The 23713-nt window shown below is 39.3% G+C and overlaps 1 protein-coding gene across 4 annotated transcripts; it reads right to left on the bottom strand.

The window, feature by feature from the left end:
- CEP76 (centrosomal protein 76) lies at positions 1-23642 on the bottom strand. 4 transcript variants are annotated; one of them, XM_074352329.1, is made up of 12 exons: positions 23343-23642; positions 22577-22732; positions 21363-21444; positions 20530-20574; positions 19337-19522; positions 17865-17962; positions 17400-17528; positions 15718-15906; positions 10407-10573; positions 9063-9396; positions 6804-7021; positions 1-6390 (listed from the first exon to the last, which is right to left on the bottom strand). In XM_074352329.1, exons 1-12 carry the CDS (start codon positions 23403-23405, stop codon positions 6252-6254), a joined length of 1806 nt encoding a protein of 601 aa, XP_074208430.1. In that variant the 5' UTR covers positions 23406-23642; the 3' UTR covers positions 1-6251. The 4 variants fall into 4 exon arrangements, with proteins under 4 accessions (XP_074208430.1, XP_074208427.1, XP_074208431.1 ...); XM_074352326.1 differs by having other exon boundaries at positions 20530-20754; positions 23343-23641; XM_074352330.1 differs by having other exon boundaries at positions 20530-20547; positions 23343-23641.
- Positions 23643-23713: the final 71 nt, after the last annotated feature.

Genomic DNA, 23713 nt, shown 5'->3' with positions numbered 1-23713 from the left:
TGTAGGCCAACTATTCACAACTTTTATTCTGACTGAACACATAAGACAACAGACATTCATTTATACAATATTCCCATAAGCACATCTAGGGATCTTTGAAATTCTCAGCCACCTACCTATTTATACACCTCCACTTATTTCTCTCCCACCCAAGAAAGCATGTCATCATGCAAGACAATCCAAAAATAAGATTAAGAAAAACATCCACTTGTTATAGCATCAAAAATAATAGAAATAAATTTAACAAAAGAAACACAAACTTACACTCTGAAAACTATAAAACACTGTTGAAGGAATTGAAGATTTTAAATAAATGTGAAAACAACCCATTCTCATGAATCATAAGGCTAAACATTGTTAAGATGGCAATAGTCCCCAAAGCAATCCACAGACTCAAGGCAATCTCAGAATGCTGCCTGCCTTTTTGCAGAAATTGACAAACTGGTTCTAAAATTCATATGGAGTTGCAAAGGACCCAGAATAGCCAAAACAATCTTGAAAAAGAACAAAGTTGAAAGACTCTCCCACGTCCCAATTTCAAAACTTAACAACAAAGCAGTCATAATTAAAATGTATGGTACTGGCACAATAGAAGAGACTGGACCAGTAGGAACAGAACTGAGATTCCAGAAATAAACCCATATGGCAATGGTCAATTGATTTTTGACCAGGGTACCAAGATTATTTAGTAGGGATAGAATCGTCTTTCAGCAAATGGTGCTGGGACAACTGGATAGTCATGTGCAAGAGAATGGAGCTAGACTCTTACCGCACAACACATGCAAAAGTTAAAGCCTTATCTGAAAAAGGATTAAAAACCTAATAGCTAAAGCTATAAAAGTCTTAGAAGAAAACATAGTAGGTCTTCATGACCTTGGATATGGCAGTGGATTCTTAAGATATGACAACAAAACCAAGAATAAAACAAGAAAAAAACAGATACACTGGGCTAAATTTAAATTTTGAAACTGTAGTACTTCAAAGAACCCAATCAGGTAAGTAAAGACAACCCACAGCATGGAAGAAAATATTTATGAATCATGTATCTGATAAGCGACTTGTACCTAGAATACAGACAGAACTCACACGACTCAGTAATAAAAAGACAATCCAACCAAAAATGGGCAAAGGGCCTTTCTGGATCCATGGCCATACTGGCGGCTGCTCTTGCTGGGGGCTGTCCCTCAGCTAAAGCAGGAAGATGTGGCCACAAAGACCAAGAAGTCGCTGGAGTCTATCAACTCCAGGTCCCAACGCGTTATGAAGAGTGGAAAATTCATCCTGGAGTACAAGCAGACTCCAAAAATGATCAGACACGGCAAACGATACTGCCCAGCCTTGAGAAAATCTGAAGTCTTATGCCACAATGGCCAAAACTGGCGACCACCACCAGAGGGGCAGTAGTATCGAACTGGGCACAGTGTGTGGAAAATACCAGAGTATGCACACTGGAATCATCGGGCCAGGTGATTCTGGTCTTATTGGAAGCATGCCAGAGAGACTGGTGAAAAGTCATGCAAACTTTTTCTTTTATAAAACTCAGAGCTTGCTTTAAAAATGGGTAAAGTACCCAAAGAGACATTTCTACAAAGATGTACAAATGGCCAATAAGCACATGAAACATGCTCAACATCACTAGTCATCAGGGAAGCAAGTCAAAACCACAAGGTGCCATTTCACACCCTTGGGGCTGGCTAGAATCAAAAGTCAGGTAACAGGTATTGGAAAGAATGTGGAAAAATCAGAACCCACGTACACTGCTGATAGGACTGAAAAATGGCACAGCTGCTTTGTAAAGCTGGCAGTTCCCCAAAATGTTAAACATGTAGTCACCACATGACCCAGCAGTTCTTCTCCCAAGTACATACCCAAGAGAAACGAAGCCATGTGCCCACACAAAGCCTTGTGCACAAATGTCTGTAGCAGCATTATTCATAATAGCCGAAGGGTGGGAACAACCAAAATGTCTACTGAAATGGGTAAACAAATACAGTACTTTCCTGCAACAGAGTATTGTTTGCCTGTAAAAAGGAATGCTACATGTGAATGAAAGAAGCCAGTCACAAAAGACCAAATATTCATGATTCTTTTGAGAGTCCAGAGTAGGAACTCTACATAGAAAGCAGATTGCTGGTTGCTCAGGGCCAGGGTAAGCGGTGAAGAGCAGGGAGTGGGGAGACAGAAAACAACAGCTGAAGGGTCCTTCTTTTTGAAGTGATGGAATGTTCTAAAATTGACTGGCGATTGTTACAGGTATCTCTGAATATAGTAAAAACCACTGAACTGCACACTTCAGATTGATTAGTTGTGTGGTATGCAAATTACATGTCAATAAAGCTATCATACCAATGTTACATTGGTGATAAAATCTGCTTGCTTAAGTTCGAATCAAATAGATAACCTCTGGCGATCACCTCCTAGTTTTGTACTGCCACCGTTCCCATCCCTCACCACACACCTGGCAAAGAAGAGATTTTGTAAAAGCTAAGTAACAACTTGCCAGTAGTGGCTAACTTGTAAAGAAATGCATTTCAGAATCAATCCTCTCAGAATACAGACTGAACGTGACTAAAGTATTTTCTAGGTGCATGTTAGTGGGCTCTATCCCTGTGCCTCAGTCGCTCACTGAAACTCTTACGCATCCAGAGATAGAATCCTGCGTATCTTTATGTTATTAACCGAACACACCACAAGGACTCCTAGCCCGCTCACTGCCCCTCTCAGGACCTCAGCTTCCCTAGGCCATCCTCCCTGAAAAGCAATTCTGGCCTCATCTGTCAGTGACTTGACACCTCAAATATTACTGTAATTTTGGGTAGGTTATATGATGGGTACCACAAGACAGGTGGAAGATACCTCTTAGGTAGAACCACCAAAAGGAGAGATGGAAAATTGGAATGGTATCTTGAGGAGCGAGTAACACACTGTTTCAATTTTCCATGCTGTACGTTGGCTGGTTCCGTGGTCATCCCCAGTGACGCCAACCCCACGGAAGCACTCACGTCTCTGTACACAGAGAGGCAGCGGAGATCTAGGGCTGCTTCGTCACAGATGTGTGTCCTCTGATCTCCATCTCACTAGTATAGAAAATCAGCGGACTAGGAGACCTAAGAGTCCTTTCAAGTCCAAAATCCTGTGATTCCAGGCCATGAAATACTAAACCACATGTAAAAACAGCAAAATGTAGTTAAAATTCTACTTTGGATTAGATACAAAACCACTGAAAAACTAGCTACTGTCAAAAATGCTAGGAAACACCTGTTCCGTAGTGAGAGTACTAAATTCAGTAGAATCAGAGAAAGAACTCCTTCATTTCACAGGAGTGTATGTGAACTAACCACCAGCTGGCAACCGCCTCTCCTTTCCTTCTAACACCCCTCGCTATTTCAGCACTGGCATCAAGTAGTCACTTCATAAACCAAACACAAGTCGAATGTAATTACAGCAATTATTCCAACCAAATCTCAGGAGAAAATTCTATTTAATATCCACATTTAAATGCACTGATGATTATAACTGAACTTGTGCCTTAAATGTAGAATATGCTATACACCGTGTGTAAGAGTCTTCAAAATTAGACGGCGTCTACTTCATGTGTTTGGTTACTGTGGTTTTTAGGGTTTACACAGGCTTATTTAACTACTGGAGACTAACTAGCGACTACCAGATTTAACTCTACTAACTGCTGTGTCTAAAACAGATGAACAACAAGGTCCTGCTATAGAGCACAGGGAACTATATTCAATACCTTGTAATAATCTATAATAAAAAAAGAACATGAAGTGGAATGTATATATAACTTAATCACTTTGCTGTACACCAGGAAGTAACACAACATTGCAAACCAACTATATACTTCAATTCAAAAAAACAAAAAAGCAGATCTAACTCCTGTACTTGTCTACTTAAGCAGAAAGTACAAAACTGCTATCTAAGAGTCACAGAAGAAAATTATATAATTGCAAATGGTAGTCTAACCTAAGCTACTTTCTTGTTCAGCAGAATATGAAATCTGAGATGTGAATGTGTTAGTTTAAGCAACATGGCTCATAACTAATGCCCTCTAATGGTCAGACGGCTGGCAGAGAGTGCTACTTTACAAGCAATATTATCTTCGAATTTAAAGCCTACAATCCATTTGGCTCAAATCTTGTCTTTGTTACGAAGTAGAAAAATGGGTTTCACGTGTGTGTACTTTGCAGCACTTCCAGGAGAAGGTGTGCTTTTGCAGATCATAGCTAAAAATGCATGCCTCCGTCCTAGAAAAAACTTTGCAGGCACTTGGAGTGTTCAGTTAGCTGGAACTGAATTTAGTAAGTTTTATTCAACAGGTTCATACTTGAGTAATGATGTGTCTAGGTTTCCGATATTTTTCTATTAAATACACCTATTTATACATGACATATACATAGAAAACTATGTTAGTGCACATACTGTCAAAAAGAACACATTAGAAGCATTACACTAAAATTTTTTTTACATTTTTGATATAAAAACAACTGCTATGACAGAGCTAAATATACAAGGCAAATTTAATTTTTAAAAAGGAAAATTACTAGTAAGAATAGTAGCAGAACTCTAGTGAGAAATGAACTGATGTATTTTCAAATAAACCATCTTCAGAGAAAAATATTAATTCATGACAGACTATTATAAAGCGCACAAAAAGAAAATTTATTTTAGAATTATACCAAAGGCTCACTATAAATGCGCGTGTTACCCTGGCACAGTAAGGGAGGAATTCTCCGGCCCGGCCTCAGCGATAACACAGCCTTGATCTTAAGTCTGCCTCTTAGCACATGCTTCAGTTTGTTTCAAAAGCTGAAAATTATAAGCAATTTTCTATGTTGATAGCTTTATGAGTAATTTTGGTAACAGAGTAAAAAAAGTCTTAATCCTTATTTTTGCTAATTCTCTAAAGTCCTGTCAGTCTCTCAAGAAACATTTGACCATTTCCAATAAGAAACTGAAAGGATATTTTCAGACTTTTAAGCAAGTTAAATCATAAATATTTATTGTATGTAAAAAAATAACAAAATGTAAATTTTAGGGTATCTTTAGATTTTAATATTTTTAAGAACATTAAATCGTTTCATCTGTGATGGTGAATTAAAGTGATGAAAAGAATCACTCGTTCAGCCAACTGGTCTACAGTTATTTTCCTAAGAAGACCCATGGATGAAGGAGCTGAAGTAAGAACTGCACGGAGACGCTGACTGACAGTCACACCTGTCAGCTACACACCCAGCTTCTTACAAAAAGTCAAACTGCTGCAGTCTTTTTATGCTCACTGTTGCTCAATTTAAAGACAAATAGCATGAAGTCACTCACATATGCTTATTTTTCAGTGGCCTCACATGATGACTCTCTGATTTAGATTCATCACATATGCACTGAAGTTTACATTACAAAGGAAAAAAGAATGTGGTTTCAGAAGCCGAAATCCATGAAGAAGCTAGTAATGACTCCTCTGATGACAGAGTATTAGCAACAGACTGCCAGTATTAATCACAGAAAAAAGACTTACCAATATCATAACAAAAGGGCATGATAAATTTTTTCTAAAATCCCCAATTCATTTTGATAATGAATCAAACTGACAAATATTTATAAATTATTCATGTACTTTCATGTGACATTCATTTTGTTATTAATATTGATGCTTTCCTGACACTAGTTTTTTCCTATTCTTACATCAAAGTCTTCCAATAAATTTCTGTTAAGTCTCAAATATCACTATAGTTATGGGTAAACCACAAAAGTGGTAACTCACCAAAACGTATTTTCACCTATGTAATAAATAAGTCTGTTGTAAAGTTAATTTCTCCTAATTTATATAAAATAATCCCATTAATCTATGAAAAATTCTGGTCATATTAATTTTAGTATGGCTCAAACCCTTAGAGAAGTATCTTTCTAATTACCTGTTAATGTAAAGAAAACTGAGCACATTTTATACTCATATTTAAACTACTGGCTACCTATAAACAAAGTAGCATTTATTAAAATAGGATATATATACAATTAATTTATACTAAATTCCACTCAGATTTATATAAGTTTTCATCCTTAATTTTTAAATACACACATCATGATTTGTTTTCAAACGTTATCAGGCAGGTATATACAAAAGTGAAATATGACATCCAAGCCACATTATCATTTTTAAAATAATGAACCTCTAAACAGCTACTATGTACAGTGTGTAAAATTCCAATAAACACAGGCACGTTCTTACAGAAATGTTAGTCCTATAATACTGAGCGATATTTACAAGCAAACATGATCCAAACAGCACACGCAGACTCAGGGTAAGTAAACACTCGAACACGAACTGCCAGCCGCACCTGGTCTCCACGGCAGCAGATTATCTCTTCACAGAAAGGAGACCTACAGAAGGAAGCATATGGACTCAATTAAGGAATGAATACAGGTTTCACTTTCTTAATTCCAAGAAAGTCAGTATTAAAATAATTTTTTAAAATTTTGTCTCTGCTACCAACTGATCTGTAATTTTGGTCAAGCTATTCAAATTATAAACTATTTCTTCAGACTCCATAAATTTTAAAAATTACACTAGACAAGATCAGTGATCCTCAACTAGACTGCACCAAAATCACTGGGGAAATTATCCCAAGCTCTCAAGAGCTACATTTGAGCCCTCGTGAATCACCGTCACAAGAGGATCAGTCACGATGAAAGCCCCGTGTGTGTGATTCTGAAGTCACTCCTAAGTAAGCACCAGACTGGCCACTGAGACCCCTACACCAGCCACGTTTACGACATCCTAACCACCACCTTACCGAAGACAAGTGGCAAACGCACGCCTTGCGTTTCTATACACAAAGTGTATGGGGAACCCTTTGAAGGTGTGCCCATCAGGTACGGCCCTCCGAATGGCGTCCTGGAATTCCTCATTGCCTGCAGAGATACTTGTCGTACGCTCGAATTCATACGAAGCCAACGCTGGTGACAAGAGATAGGAGAGCTGGTCTTCCCAGACAGTGGTAAGGCCAAGATCCTAGAGCCACCGAAAGAGGACAGTGAAATACATTATTATTTAAAAACTAATTATAACTAAAATGCTGATTATTTTAATGTATGCCAAGAAAAGATTTTTACAACTTCCTATTAATTATCATAAGGACACATAGAAGAAAAGAATTGAAGGAACTACAGGTGGTATCAGGTTTTACTTTTTAGAGAAATAACCAAGAGGCATTAAACAATGATGTTAGTGAAACCTCCTAAGCCTATGCTTCCTTAACTTCCGCTAGAAGAGACCACGCGGAACAGCCCTACTGCAGAAGACGCAGTGTCACCAAATTCTGAGGTCACGTTTAAAGCTATAAGAGACCACGCGGAACAGCCCTACTGCAGAAGACGCAGTGTCACCGAATTCTGAGGTCACGTTTAAAGCTAGAGACCACATGGAACAGCCCTACTGCAGAAGACGTAGTGTCACCGAATTCTGAGGTCACGTTTAAAGCTAGAAGAGACCACGTGGAACAGCCCTACTGCAGAACACAGTGTCACTGAATTCTGAGGTCACATTTTATTTAAAGAGTCTAGTAAGACAGGATCTGCTTAATTTGATTGCTTCTCGCAAAAATTCAACTGCAGTAGGGAAGAAAAGTCCACAAACAAATCGCATATGTAATTTAACTCAAATATTCACTCAGTGTTATTCTGTAAAAGGCACTGAAGAACACACGCTTCCGGCTTCAGGGAGTGTAAAACATGCTGGAGGCAATTATAATTTCATTTATAACATCAACTGACTAATGTTACCTAGACACATGGTATTTTTATAAAAATGTCAAACATAAGAAACTCAAAATTCTGAACATTCTGATTATCCTTTCAGACCATTAGCATTTTCTAATTTCAGTTTTAACTGGTTTCAAGTGATCCCAAGGTCCACGATCATCTATACTCTTCCTGTGGCAACAAGTGAATCTCACTTCCTGGTTTACAGGCACCGCTGACTTAACTACTGATCAACACTGGTGTCGAGCGGATTCTGTCTTCCCTTTCCATACAAAATAATTCTTACACCATAATAAAATACTGGTTTCACTGGTAAATGAGACCTAAGAAAAGGAAACTGAAAGGCAGTATGAGTGACAGAGGGAAAGGGCCGGCAGCAAGCGTGACGTGAGCTGGGCCCCCAACCAAACTGCTGCTGAAAACACCACCAATGCCGACTTCAGTATTTTTCAAAACACACTCAAACACTGACGAGTCGGCAAGCAAGGACGGACGTCCTCAGAGGCCACCGCTAAGGGTGCCTGTGAGCCCAGAGAACATACTGGTACGTCAGCTTGCCTTTGATGGTCTCAAGGCGCACGGAAGCAGGGCTCACCCAAGGTGGGGAGTCTCTCAGGGAATCCACCCGGTGAATTAGAAAGAAGTCTTCCATAGGAACTTGAGAATCTAGTCCTTTGTTGGTTATACGTGTGGCAAATATCTTTTCTCACCCCAAGGCTGCACTTTCCACTCCCTTAACAGTTTCTTTTGATGAACATTAGTTCTTAAAATATACTAACGTTTTCCTTTATGATTAATGCTTTTTTTGTTTTCTTTAGGGCATTTTACAAAAGAAATCTAAATGGATAATAAATAAGGAGCTTGGGAATCAGGGAAACGTAAAGTAAAGCCACAATGAGGGTATCATTTCATACCAATCTAATTTAGTACAACAGGAAAACAAAACAAACCTGGAAAAAAGTGTGCATGAAGAAAACACAACCCCACACTTTCAGGGGGGAAGGTTAGAGTAATTACTTCACAAAGGACTTATCCAAATGGTGTTATCCACAAAAATCTGAACAAGTCCACCGTTCGTCAATTCTAGAAGGAAGTGATGAAATTCTAGAAGTACTGGTGAATTTAGAAGTTTCTAAGTCTCAAAACTTACCTCTCATGACTTTCAAACTATAATCTTCATAAAGGCAGGGTCTGAATTTGCTTTGTTTGGGGCTAGAATAGTGATTGGCACTATCTTACAAGCCCCAAAAAACTGTTACACACATGAGACCATAAATTCCGGTGTTAATTACCTTCCTGTGCTCTGACACCAGCAGCCTCAGCTGCATCTCTATCTCATTGCTTGTCACCGAGGCATCCATTGTGGAGGCGCACAGCGGCGGGAAGGGAGGAAGGGACACTGTGGCTCCTGGAGCACAGACAGACTTAATGGCTTCTTCACTCATGGGTTTCCACTTGGATTCATCATTCAAATCAAATACACAGATTTCTACTGAGTCAGAGGGCTGGCAATTCCCCAGAAACATCTGATGGTTGAAAACACAACCAATTGTCCGATACGGGTACAGCGGTTTGGGCTGCTCGGCAGCTGGAGGCTCGTCAGGGCTTGCCGGTTTGTGGATGTACCTGAAAAGTTAGCCACGATTGTGTAAGTAAGGTTTGAAAGTCAAGGCGGCAGTGTGTTACTGACGAAGAGCATTATTCTAACATTCTAAGTGTTATGACTGGAGCTTAATACTTGTTTTTCCTTCTTACATTTCCACAATTGATTACTCTTTTAATTCCATGGCACAACTTATGATACAGAAACCAATTTTACTCCTCTAACGCAAGAATATATTCTGACTGTGCAGCACAGGGAAATACAGTCAAGATCCTGTGGAAGCTCACGATGAAAAAGAACGTGAAAATGGACATACGTATATTCACGTAGGACTGAAAACTTGTGCTCTACACCAGAAACTGACACAACATTGTAAACTGACCATAACTCAATTTAAAAAAAAAGAATGTATTCTGTGTACATCATTAAGATAAAAAATGTTTAATCAGATAACACAAAATAGTTTAGTTACACATTTTTAGGCTCGATTTAGGGCCCGGGGTGTGCCTTCAGGAACTCCAGCACTTGAAGACAAGACAACAGAAAACAGAGAGCAGCCAGAGGGGAATCACAGTCAGGACAGTGCCCTGAGCGAAGCCAAGGAGGGAGAGCGACCCAGGAGGAAGAGCATTTCACTCTCCCAAACGCGCGGACACCAAAACAGACGTACAGAGGGTTACCAACATGGAGCTGGTGACCACGTCAGATTTCCAAAAGAAATCATGATTTACAATTTGAATTTATTTCAGGGATGATTATTAGAAAAAGCAAATGCCAATTATACAAAATTAAGAGTAAATATAACATATTTTTTACCCATGTCATGCTGGTAAAGCACATTTTAGGTATACCAATTCTCTCAGCGTTATCTAACAGCTTTCTTTACGGAGGTGATTTCTACACAGTCATCAAAAAGGCTCGAATAACTGAAACTGTCGACACGTGCCTCTGACTACCATCAACATCAATAAACAGCCTATCATCTAAAAGTTACACTTTCATTTTAGTATCTTTGTAAACCGAGCTCACAAACCTGTGCCCTGTTAAGCTCTCCCAGAAAGTGATGGCTCCATCAGTCCCACAAGTCATCACCCACGCGTGGGGCACTCCCTTTGCCTTGGTCCCGACGCAGACGAAGGCCTCCAGCCCGAACCCAAGGAGCAGGCTGCACAGGAGGGTGGCGTGGTCTTCACAGTCACCCTGGAAAACAGAACGAAGGAAGTTCAAGTTACTGATCCCTTCATCTGGTTTCCTCATTAAAACTGCAATTAAAAAGTACTCTTAAATTCTTTGCTTTTAGTCATGAACCTAGTGTTAAGCTGAAACAATGAGGGGAAAGAATGTACAAATTTTAAAAGACCCTATATTACAAAGTCAGTGCTCATAAATCTGACAGTCCTAAGTTTATAAAGAACTCATACAACATAGAAAGAAAAACAGTAAGATTTTAAAGATGAATAGCTCAAGGACGTGAACACAGCTGCCAAGTCATACAGCAGGAAACGTAAGCAAGTGGGAAGACACTCAGACCACGAATCACAGCGTCTCTACAGGGTCATTCTGAGGAAATACACGCACAGGAGAGGGGACTGGCTGACAGAGCAGCAGCATGCCGACAACGGCGATAATCAGGGTGGGCAATGAGAGACTTCCCCTTCTGCTTCCCACACTCTCTTTGATAATGCTGTATTACCTTCACAACCCAAAAAACTACGACAACTACAAAAAAAGTCTGCTTGTGTGTTCTGTGAAACAGCATTACTAAAGGGTTAAACAGGAAGGCTACAATCATGTGGAGGCGTGTATCTACATGCAGAACTGCAGGTAACACACAAAAGCAAAGATAACGACTAGAATGCAGGGTCAGAACAAGGGACAATTTTCCTTCCCCCCACCTTGTGCGTTAGTACAAGTAACACATTTTCATTGTTAAATTGACTTTTGAAAAATATAATTTCCAACCTTTTAGACCAAGTTTTTTCTATATACTGAAATTTTGACTTTAAAAACAATTCAGAAGAAAGATAATAATACAACCAACGATATTCAATGCAAAAATTGACTCAGAGTGATACCAACAGAACCGGAAGCAAGCCTAAGCTGGCCAAAGGAACAGCCCCTATGACGGCTAAACAATGACAGTGTGTTACCAGCTCGTGAAAACCTTATTCAGACATTAAGGATGGTGATCACAACGGCCGTAGCAACAGGAGGGAAAGTGTTCGTAGTATAAATGCTGAACTAGAGAGCAGGACATAGAGTTTTATTTGTATCGATTATAATTATGGAAAAATGATACACACACAGGAGAAAAACATAAAAATATAGAAACAGATGAAAAATAGAATTACAGGTGAAATTTCCCCCTTACTGTTGTAATGCTATTGTTTATGCAAGAAAAATATTTTAAGTGATTTTCAAACTTCTAAGTTAAGATGTGCTTTCTCTTCAAACAAACATAGGTAAACAAAACAGCGAATCAAAAGGATGATTACTTGCTTTACAAAAGAATTATTTACATAATAATTTTAAGTGTGTACCATTACTACTATATTTGAAATAAAAGGTTTAAATCTATACACATAACTTTGGGGGACTACAACCTGGAAATAAATGAAATCTTTTTTTTTTTTTTTGATAAGTAATGTTTAACTGCTTTCAATTGCCTTTAAGACAAAATCTTTCCAACTGACAAATCCATCTTTAAATAGTTTCTTCCACTGTGTAAGATTTGCCTTGTGAATATCCATATACGCTATTTCCACAAGTTCAGACTAAAAATTCTTTCAAAGCAATAATACATTAAAGAAATCCCTTTTTCTCTTCTGTTTCAACAGTTGAAATGTTACAGTTTTGTTTTTATAATATTATCAACATTATTGCAACACAGATTAGGAAATATCCCATAATCTATCAAATTGATTTAATGAAATCAATTTATTTACATTTAACATCAATATATGTACACAAATTCTTAAGTATATACTTATATTTGAAACTAAACAAAATACCATACAATCCAAGGTTTTTTTTTCCATTTTCATTTTGTACTGCTATCTTCTCTTTAAGAAAAAAAGTACCAACTAAGCAAATTTTAACCCATAAATAGTACAGGAAGACCATGGTTCCGGTCCTGGTGTTGTCTCCAGTTCACTGTTTAATTTACCTCTCAACCTGGGTTCTGACACTGTAGTACTTGTGGGTCCCAACCTCACAAAAATAGTATTATGTTAAAAAAAGAAACTACATAAAAAATAAAGATGCTTAGTTTTTACTTTATGTGTGGACATTTAAATGTTAGGGAAAATGCACATCAATAAAATTAAAAAAAGAAAAAGGAGACGTTAACAACCGACACCACAGAAATACAAAGGATCATAAGAGACTACTATAAACAACTACATGGCAATAAAATGAACAACTCAGAAGGAATGGACAAATTCTTAGAAAGGTACAATCTCCCAAGACTGAACCAGGGAGAAAACTGATCGATTTAATTACTGAAATTGTATCAGAAGTTACAAAACACCCAACAAACGAAAGTCCAGAACCAGTTGGCTTCACAGATGAATTCTACCAAACATTTAATAGGAGAGTAAACACCCATCCTTCTCAAACTATTCCAAAAGAATTGCAGTGAAAGGAACACTTTCGAACTCATTCTATGAGGCCAGCGTCACCCTGATACCAAAACTAGACAAAGCTTATCACAAAAAAAAAAAAAAAAAAAAAAAATTACACACCAATATCCCTGATGAACATGGATGGCAAACATCCTCAATAAAACACTAGCAAACCTAGTCCAACAGCACATTAAAAGGGTGATGCACCTCGATTAAGTGGGGTTTAACCCAGGGATGCAAGGACTTTTCAACACCCACAGATCAGTCGATGTGATCCACATTAACAAACTGAAGAATAAAAACCATATGATCATCTCAACAGATCGGAAAAAGCTTTTGATAAAATTCAATATCCATTTATGATAAAAATCCCCAGAAAGTTGGCATAAAAGGAACATACCACAATATAATAAAGGCCATGGATGACAAACCCACAATTAATAACACCATACTCAATGGTGAAAAGCTGAAAGCACGTCCTCTGAAATCAGGAACAAGACAAGGATGTCCACTCTTGCCACATCTATTCAACATAGTTTTGGAAGTCCTAGCCACAGCATTCAGAGAAGAAAAGGAAGTAAGAGAAATCCAAATTGGAAAAGAAGAGGTTAACGCTGTCCCAGAGAAAATCCTAAAGATGCCACGAGAAAACTACTAGCGCTCATCAATGAACTCGGTAAGACTGCAGGATAGAAAATTAATATACAGAGATCTGTTGCGTTTCTATGCAATGAACTATCAGAAAAAGAGATTAAGGAAACAATCGCATTTACCACAGCAACAGAAAGAATAAAATATCTAAGAGTAAACCTACCCAAGGAGGTAGAAGACGTGCACTTGGAAGCTGTAAGACACTAATGAAAGAGACTGAAGGGGACACAGACAGACGGAAAGACACAGTGTCCTTGGATTGGAAGAATTAATATTGTTAAAATGACCATAATACCCAAGGCAGACTACAGATTCGGTGCAAAAACTATTAAAATACCAATGGCATTTTTCACAGAACAAAAATAAGTAATTTAAAAATTTGTGTGGAAGCACAAAAGACCCCCAAATAACCAAAACAATTCTGAGAAAGAAGAACAAAGCTGGGAGAATTAAGCTCTCTGACCTCAGACTATACCACAAAGCTATAGTCATCAAAGCAGTCTGGTACTGGCACAAAAACAGACACATAGATCAACGGAACAGAATAGACAGTCCAGAAATAAACCCACATATTTATGGTCAATTAATCTATGACTACGGAGGCTAGAATGTACAGTGGAGAAAAGACAGTCTCTTCAATAAATGATACTGGGAGAACTGGACAGATAGCTGTGAAAGACTGAAATTAGAACATTCTCTAACAGCATATTCAAAAATAAACTAAAAACGGATTAAAGACGTAAACGTAAGACCAGATACCATAAAACTCCTAGAGGAAAACATAGGCAGAACTCTTTGACAAAAATAGGAGCAGTAATTTTTTTGGATCCATCTCCTAAAGAAAAGAAAAGCAAAAATAAACAACTGGGACCTAATCAAACTTAAAAGCTTTTGCACAGCAAAGAAAACCATCAACAAAATGAAGACAACCTCCTGAATGCAAGAAAATACTTGCAAATGATGTGACCAATAAGGGGTGAATATCCAACATGTATAAACAGCTCAACATCTAGAAAACAAACCCAATTAAAAAATGGGCAGAAGAACTGAACAGTCAGTTTTCCAAAGGTAACATCCAGATGGCCAACAGACATGTGAAAAAATGCCAAACATCACTAATCATCAGAGAAATGCAAGTCAAAACCACAAGGAGTTATCACCTTACACTGGTCAGAATGGCCATCATCAAAAAGAATACAAATAGCAAATGCTGGCAAGGATGCGGAGAAAAGAGGACCCCTGGACACTGCTGGTGGGAATGTAAATTGGTGCAGCCCCTGTGGAAAACAGTATGGAGGTTTCTCAAGAAACTAAAAATAGCATCACCACATGACCCAGAAATTCCACTCCTGGGTAGGTATCTGGGAAAAAAAAAAAGAAAACACTAATTCCAAAAGATCCAGGCACCCCCACGTTCACAGCACATTATTTGCAGTTGCCAAGATATGGAAGCAAACCAAGTGTCCACCAACAGATGACTGGATCAAGACGTGGCTTATTGATACAATGGAATAGCATTCAGCTATAAAAAATTGTGGAAATTCCCCTTTTGGGATAGTTGGAGGGTATTATGCTAGTGAAATGAGCCAGACAGACAAAGACAAATACTGCATGTGGTTTCACTTACACGTGGAGCTTGGAAAATACAACAAACTAGTGAACATGACCCCCCCCCAAGAAAATCAGACACATCTAGAAAACAAGCGAGTCGCTACCAGTGGGGAGGGGAACAGGGTGGGGGATCGAGAGGCACAAGCTACTTGGTGTAAGTTAAGCTACAAGCATGTGCTGTGCTACACAAGGAACGAAGCCCGTACTTCATAACAACTGTAGATGGCGCATGCCCTTTAAAAGCTGTGACTCGCTACACTGCACGCCTGAACCTAAACTGTCCATCAGCTGCACCTCAACTAAAAAATCAGGAATGAATAGCAGGGAAAACGGTGAGAACAAGGCCCTGACTTGTTCACGCTGACAATACGTAACTGCTTTCCTAAGCTAATTTTATAACCAGTGCACCACCATTCACAATGGCCAGGGTATGCCGCATCTGCACCGTGTGCAAGGTACCTTGTTCCTGCAGAGAAAGGCCAGCAGAGTGCACCACTGCTCCTGTCTGCCCCCTCCTCCAATAACAGGGGCTCTTTCATAGCCAAGGACGTTGACAAATCTTGCCGCTTGCCTGGGAGTATCCAGAAGCCTCCCAGCTCGAAGTGGTTTGACGTAAGAACAGACTGGTCTGTTTATCCCATTTTCATCCTGGAGGAGAAGGGGAAAGCATTACCTGTAACAACAAGTTAATCATGCCCAGTTTTACACCTTTTCTTAGAACGCATCACTGTGGGAGAAAGTGACTCTGGAAACCACTTACTGAGGCTTACCTTGCATCCAGCACAAGGCTGCAGAGTGCCATGCACACACTTTTTCCTTTAGTCCTCTTAGCATCTCTTATTTTCATTTCTTAATAAAGAAACTGAAGCTACAGCTATCATGCAACAGATCTAGGGCTCAAACCCTGAGCTGTCTGCCTCCAAAGCCCTAAACCGTCGTATGACCCAGCAACCCCACTCCTGGATATGCATCCAAAGCAGCTGAAATCGGCATCTCAGAGAGGCACCCGCACACCCTGCGGTGCTCACAACAGCTGAGGCACACGAACAACCTAAGTGTCCAGACAGACGACTGACATAGCGGAGCATCTTTCAGCTCTTTAAGGACCATTTCTCCCATCTGCTTCCTCCCTCCCCGGCCCAGGCCTCTCTGGTCTGGGATTCCACATGGCAATGAATAACTTCACCTGAGACTAAGCAGACAACAGGGAGCCATTATGCTTTGGCTGGTTTCTCATCACCCTTGCCCTGACATCACTGCTACCTGCCTGCCCAGTCGTTCCATGCAAAATGCTCTGCACAGTCTGAAGCCATTTCCCTAACCTCCACCACCAATCAGTGAGCATCTCCCCTTCCCGAGCCCCTCAACCAGAAACTGAACCACTCACAGCCTGCACCACAACCTAGGGGACACAGGGTAAGGTTAAACCAATGTGTAGGATCTGAGGAAATACTACTCGAAATACTACACTGTTCTTATATGAAAGCACCTATGTGAGGCTGAAAACAAAATATTTGAATAGTTCCTCAGAAGTTATAAAAAAATATCAATCTGATCATTTATCTTATGTTGGTTCACGGATGAGAGAAATGGGCTTAGGATACAGAAAAAGTAGAGGCAGAGATATAAGCTGAAATGCTGTCGTTAAGTATCCCTGGTCACTGGCTTAGAGAGCCTGGTCAAATAGAATTATTACATATAATATTGCTTCCTTTAAAAAATACCCTAACCAAAAAAAGAAAAAAATACATGCCTACAGCACCAGTTCTGAACATGAAAGCTGAATTTACGTATAAACTGCAAAGTGTCCTAGCACTTAATTATTTAGTACTAAGGATCAATAAAGGACATACTCCAAGTTAAACAAAGTAAGTTTTCATCTAATTTAAATCAAATATATTCAAAAAGGGTTTAGAAAAACAATAACTGAAAGTGAAAAAAATAAAACAAAGATTGTGTTACGTTGCCTGCTTACTACTGTAAGAGTATCATAAAATCATAAAATCAGCATTCTACGTTACAAATAAACTTCTATTTGTCTGGAATAAATACATTCTACAAATTCAAGCTAGATGAAATTTCCACACACAACAGTAAACCTCAAGCGCAGGTGTGCAGCTTTTCTCACACAACTTACAGACCTGTGCAAAAATCTTCACCAGCCGTGAGCTGTGCGAGGGCCGTATTTGCAAATACTCTCTCCACCACTGTTTGGCATATACAAGAAATAACCGCTCTTTCTCTGCAGTTTTCTGACGTTCCAAAGCAAGCTTGAAATTTAAAAAAATAATTATCAATTTACACTCATTCTCTTTAATTACTGCAAATTATGTAACAAATCTAGGCTCTTCCTCCAGCCCTAGTTTAAGCCGCCATCACCTCTGGTCTGCAAGAGCCTCCCAGCCTACCGCCCTGCTCTCCTCCACACACAGTCAGAGGGATCTTTTCTCCCCAGACAGAAATGCTTAAGTAATGAATCACACTGTCATTCTCTCGCTTAAAACTAATAAATGATAAATTTCTAAAAAGAGAACACTTTCTAGGATTAATGGGTAAATATACTATGAGAACAAACACAGGAAGAAGAGAAATTCAGAGTTACTCACCTGTGTGTTCACTACTTCCTGTGATAATGTCTGATTGAGTGGTGGGTACATCTCAAGTTTTACATTTAAAATTCCCACAGAAACTTTCGATTCTGTGCCTGTAAATGTAAATAAATATTTAGAACTTCAGAGCTTTCAATATTATGTATATTTAGTCAACAGAAGTTTAACCAAAATAACTTAAGAATTTTGTGCTTTATTACTTCCCTGGAATAAAGACAATATTCATGATAAAAAGAAACCTAATCAGTTTTTATTTTGTACAAAGACCCTCACCTAGTTATAAGGAGATTACCTATTTTTGTAGCTTCCTAATCACATTTTAAGGAACTTTTCAGACCTAAAAGATTCGGAATTCTTAATTTTTATCTTCACTAAATATATAATACTACCTAGACTTACATTAAAAACAGAGTCAAAGCAACTGTTACCACCTCATTCTCAGTATATACTTTGTCACAGACAGTAATTCCCGCTTATCCCTTCCCATTTTTCACATTAAATGTGAGTACAAATTTTCCATCCACGTATGGATTCAAAGAATTAGAAAACAAAAATACTTCATAGCAGAACGATTTAATATTTTTTGGTGGAACAGAAATTTCTGGGTTATTACTATGATTATCATGTTAGGCTTGTACTTGAAGACAAATAATGGGTATCTCTTTTGAAAATAATCTCTTACATAAAACTGTTCCCCTCCATTTTACTGAAGAAAAAACATATTCTGGGTCTACCAAATCAAAATCTAAATTACTAAAGCTATGCTGTCCACTGGCTAGGTTTAATTCTGTAACCAAGCTTCAATACCAGAGTAATTCAATTACATGTACATAAAACAGTGTGGGTTTCATTTTGTTTTTCACTGAATTAGCAAATATGTATGACGTTATCAGGTAGCATGCAAGAGTCCAGGGCAACAGTGACTAAGACAGGCACCATCTCTGTGCCGTCCGGGGAAATGGACACTGAGCAGGTTACACGTCTTTGTAAAAGGTCAGTGGAACATTGACTCCGTGCTCTGCAGGAACCGCTGGTGCAGGAAGCCCCTGGTACTGAGGGGATTGTTGTACTCCGGGGTGTGCTGGAAAGGCGGTGTCTGTGTGCGGGTGCACACGTGTGTGTCTGTGCACACACATGCGTGCGTGAAGGACAGGAAAATGTTGATTCTCTTTATAGCCTTACATGTAATCAGATAAACTGGGGGTGGGCGTGGGGGTGGGGAGGCCTCAAAATTTCTATATGCATCTCCCAGGGGCAAAAAGTTTCCTTAAGACACGGCTAGAGTGAGGTGCTACACTCACACTGTCCTTGCGGACATTTTCCATAACGACAACACTGGAGTCCAGTTGTAATTCTAATTAAATTCTTTTTATGTTTCCCTCTTGGTTTACAAAGGCATTCTAAAAATGTAAAACTTATTTACAAACAACTTGGCTGTAAAAATGTAACAGTGATATTAATCATCATACCTACACCCATAAGTTCCACAGTAAGACTGGTCACTCCATTTTCCGAGCCCAAAACCGATCGCCATTCCAGAAAATAGGATGCTACTAAAGTGGTCTCACCAAATATGTCTGTTTTGATCAGCACCATGTGAACTGGGTCACTTATTGATAACATTGCTGTTGAATCAGCCATTCTAGTTCCATCGCCTAGTAACGTAAGTCAAAAAAAATTACACATTACCTATCATTGGGCCAACACCAAAGAGTACTTTTACTGAAAAGGATACTATCATAAACTTATATAAATGCCTGAGAAAGCATGCAACAGACGAGGAATAAAAGTGGTCCTGTTTCTACTGCCAACTTTTGAGAGGACTCACAGAACTGTTACAAGCGATGCAGTTAACGCATGTCAGTTTTCCGATCGCAAACAGCTAAGTCTGCTCCTTAAACGTACACAAATAAAGTATATGCTTCTACAATAAAAAGCCTCACAAATGTGCCAGCATTTTTCCCCAAAGCACCTTTATCCATAAACCTCTAGAAATAACCAGTGTATGTTCTACACAAAACTGAAAGATCCAACGTGTTGGAGCTAACGATTTAAGCCATTAACCTCCTTATTTAGGTAACATTTTTCACCGGGGGAAAAAAAAATTTTAGTAGTACACTGGCCATCTCAATAATCTAAATCTGAACATACAATTCCACAACTTTATTAAGTTTACAAATACATTATAATTATTTTGATATTGACAAGTAAAACGTGTAAGATACCTTTATAGAAAGAAACTATAAAATGATTACAGTAATCAAGTATCATAAAGTTATAAAAACGAGAGTTACAGAGTCAGATCTAAACTTTGATAACATGATAAATCTAGCCATCCTTCATAAATGAGAAGGATCATGCGTCACTCTCCACTATAACCCCAGCTTAGTTCCATATACCTAAAGGGCATTTAAATTCTTATTACTAAGGAACAACCATTAAAACCATCAAAAAATAATCTTCAGGGAAAATTAATCAGCAGAAAAAAAGCAAGAAAGTAGGTAGACTTAGTTTACAAAGAACAAAGCAGTGAGGGAAAACAGAACAAGAGACTGGGGAGATGAGCCATTTCGACTCTCACCTCATGCAGAAGTTGTGATTGTTCTGCAATAAGATTTAACAAATATTTACAAAATTAAGTGACAGTTTATTACTGCCTTACCTAAGTTTTCTCTGTGGACTTCAAGTAAAAAGCCATCATGAAAATCTGGTTCACAGGCACATGGAACAGGTTTAGAACGAAAACGTTGATTTCGGAAATGTAAACATAAAGTAAACGTTGAACAAGCTTGTCCTGGTAAAGGCTCAGGTTCCTGCAGATGTTCCAAGAAAGCTTTTCCACCCAAAACCTGAAGGTAAAGATACCTCCGTGTTGGATCAATATTAGCTGTAAAGTGTAGCAATATATATGAGGAAACTGCCAATTAAATTAAGGAATGTGATCAAGACAATAGGAAATAATAACTTGACAGAAATAAAACCAAATACTAAAAAAGGGAAGAGTAACAAATTTACTATATGCCAGGACCACCTGCACCCAGGGAAGAAAAGATACATAATATGATATCCTTTTCCAAGTTTACACCCTGGCTACTTTCTCCCAGCTGGAAAGGGGTCAGAGCCAACGTTTAGGATAACTTTGCTTTTTAGTTGCTTATCCAACAGTCTTTCACCTCCACAAACCAACCCAGACAATTATCAACTCAGCAAGTACTAGATAATTACATTACCATTAAAAAGCAAAGCTGTAAAATTTATAAAAAGTATTATTAAAACATGAGAATCAGGTGGTCCTGGTTTTGCTTCCAGTCTGCTATACATTAAATCTTCTGATACATTTCATGCAATATAGAATCTACGGTTTTTAGATGATTAATCACAAAAACATAGGACTTCATTCTGGAAAAAACCTGAAATGCTTTCTATCAAATACAATTACAGCACATCAATATGCAGTACCGCCCACAACCAAATCAATCTTAGAGAAGCACATACTTTTTTTTAACAACGTTGATTGTCTGTCAGTAAAGCAAACAGGTTGTTTTGGAGATGAAGGGGGTTCTTGATCAACATTATCCTAGAATGCCAGAAGAAGATCAAGACAAATTAGAAAACAATTATAGTTAAGCAATGAAATGCCAATAATGGGACTAAGAACAGAACCAAAAGCAGATACGATGAAGCCCCTCAAAAAAGTCTTCAGTTTCCCAGCATAGTTAAAATGATGAAAAGCTGCACAAACAATAATGCAACTGGTCACTCCTAAAGTCTAACATGAAGGAATTAATGGTGTTCCAGCCATGTCCACAGAATGCTAGAAGAAATCCTTAACACTCAACACAAGATAAAACTTTCTCCAAACCTCATATAACATCTGGCTTACGATTCCACCAGGAACAGAACTGACTTTACTAAGGAAGCAGCATTCACACAGCAAAAGCTGCTACAGGTCTATTTTTATAACAAATGACTTTATAAACCTCAAAAACCAAAAAAGGATGCTGTATTAAAATACATAGTCCCTGGTGTATTATGAAGTCCACCTAATTTTTACATTACCCATGTATTGAGGTCACAGTGTCTCATTATTGCCTCATTTTCAAAAGAAGACCTACTTACTAATTTGTGCACTGAGAGGCTATCACGCCACTACTGACCCATTTGTACGAAAAGATTTGGAAGTTCTTACTCAACTACTTTCTTAAAGAAACTGATAATCTGTTACTCTTACAGAATATAGTACCAAAAGTTCATGTTTACTTTAAAAATAAGTGTTATCTATAAGAAAAGTAACATACATATGTATGCATGAATCACAATGTACATCAGAAATTAACACAATATTGTAAATCGACTATAATTCATTTTTAAAAAGTCTAACCTAAAGAAAATAGAATATTAGTAAAAAAGAATTAGGTTAGGGTGAACTAATTTGACTGAAAAATACATAAAGTTACAGACCTAGAAAATAACAAGAGAAAACTCTTGTCACTGTTGAGGAAGTAATATGGTCCATAACTCCAGTTTCATTGATACATAATCATACTTGCTACATTCAAGGGTAGACTAAGCTCCTTACTAGACAAATGGTCTTATTTAAAAAATAGTTTTACTAAAAGGAGAGGCCCCAAATATGGACCGTATGAGCAATGTTAAGCATGAGAATATACTTAACAGTCTCAAAAAGTTTCCCCTGAATGATTACTCACAGAAACAAAATTAAGTTCTTTCATCACATCATCAATGATTCCCCGGCGTTTAAGGGCTTTGATCAAATCTTCCGTTGATAACTGTTGTTGATCAGGTGCCAATTCTTCCCGTATGGTCTCAGCCAGGATTTCTCTTATCCTACCATGGACATCCATCTATGCGGAAAACTCGCATTACAATTTACACTACAAAGCAGTCAACAGTTACCAATTTGCTAAGTTCTTTCTAAAATACGGACTCGAAAAAATAATAATGGTGAGAGAGTAGAAAAATTCAGGAAGGCTTCTCAAGTGATAGTAAATGCTACAATATAACTGAAATTCAATGAGAACAAAGGTAAGATTTTTAAAAGGAAAAAAAAACTTTAAAGACTTATCTCTGCAGTACAAATCCCAGAAATAATCTGTACTGGTTACCTACTTTGCTACTAGTTCCCCACAAACAACACTCAACCAAAACGAGTCTGTGGAGAGTGTCGTATAACCAAAGAGCAGAGGCCTGGAGGAGGCGACGGAAGCTCGGACATCAGCCTCCAAGCCGGAGACGTGGCCCTGAGTTAACTCATTTACCCTTCACGCACCGAGGAAACAGTCAGGACCACGGCGAGGCCGAGAGACGCGGCGAGTCCCGGGCGCCCCTCCGAGCCGCGGGGCCCTCGCTGAGCCCCGAGCACCAGCGGCACCTCCAGCACAAGCTCCTCCGACACCGCCTTCCCGGGAGGCAACGGCCGCCGCCGCCGCCGCCGCCGCCCGCCGCCCGCCTCACCTTGCTCAGCTGCTGGTGGATGAGCTGCTTCAGCTCGGACGCCTTCTCCGGAGGCAGCGACATGCTGGGCTCCTCCTCAGCCGCCCCGAGGGCCGCAGCGTCTCCGCGGCGGAGCGAGAGCCCGCGGCCCTCCGCCTCGCGCTCCCCGGCCACCGCGTCCAGCCGGCTGGGCAACGGGGCGGCGCCAACGGCTGCTTCCAAGCCGCGGTCGGGCTGCCCCCGCGCTGCCGGTCGCACACCCCGGCCGCGCTCCCCGCTCGGGTCCCGCCCGCGGCCTCCGCGCCGCGTCCGCCGGCTCCCCGCGGCGCCGCCCCTCCCGCCGGCTCCTCCCGCCGCCCCTCCCCGAAGCCCCGCCCGCCGTCTGCCCGACA

The sequence above is a fragment of the Camelus bactrianus genome, chromosome 24, assembly GCF_048773025.1.
Source record: "Camelus bactrianus isolate YW-2024 breed Bactrian camel chromosome 24, ASM4877302v1, whole genome shotgun sequence".
NCBI classification, from domain to species: domain Eukaryota; kingdom Metazoa; phylum Chordata; class Mammalia; order Artiodactyla; family Camelidae; genus Camelus; species Camelus bactrianus.
The sequence above is the reverse complement of the archived record's forward strand: the minus strand, read 5'-3'. Positions and strand labels throughout refer to the sequence as shown.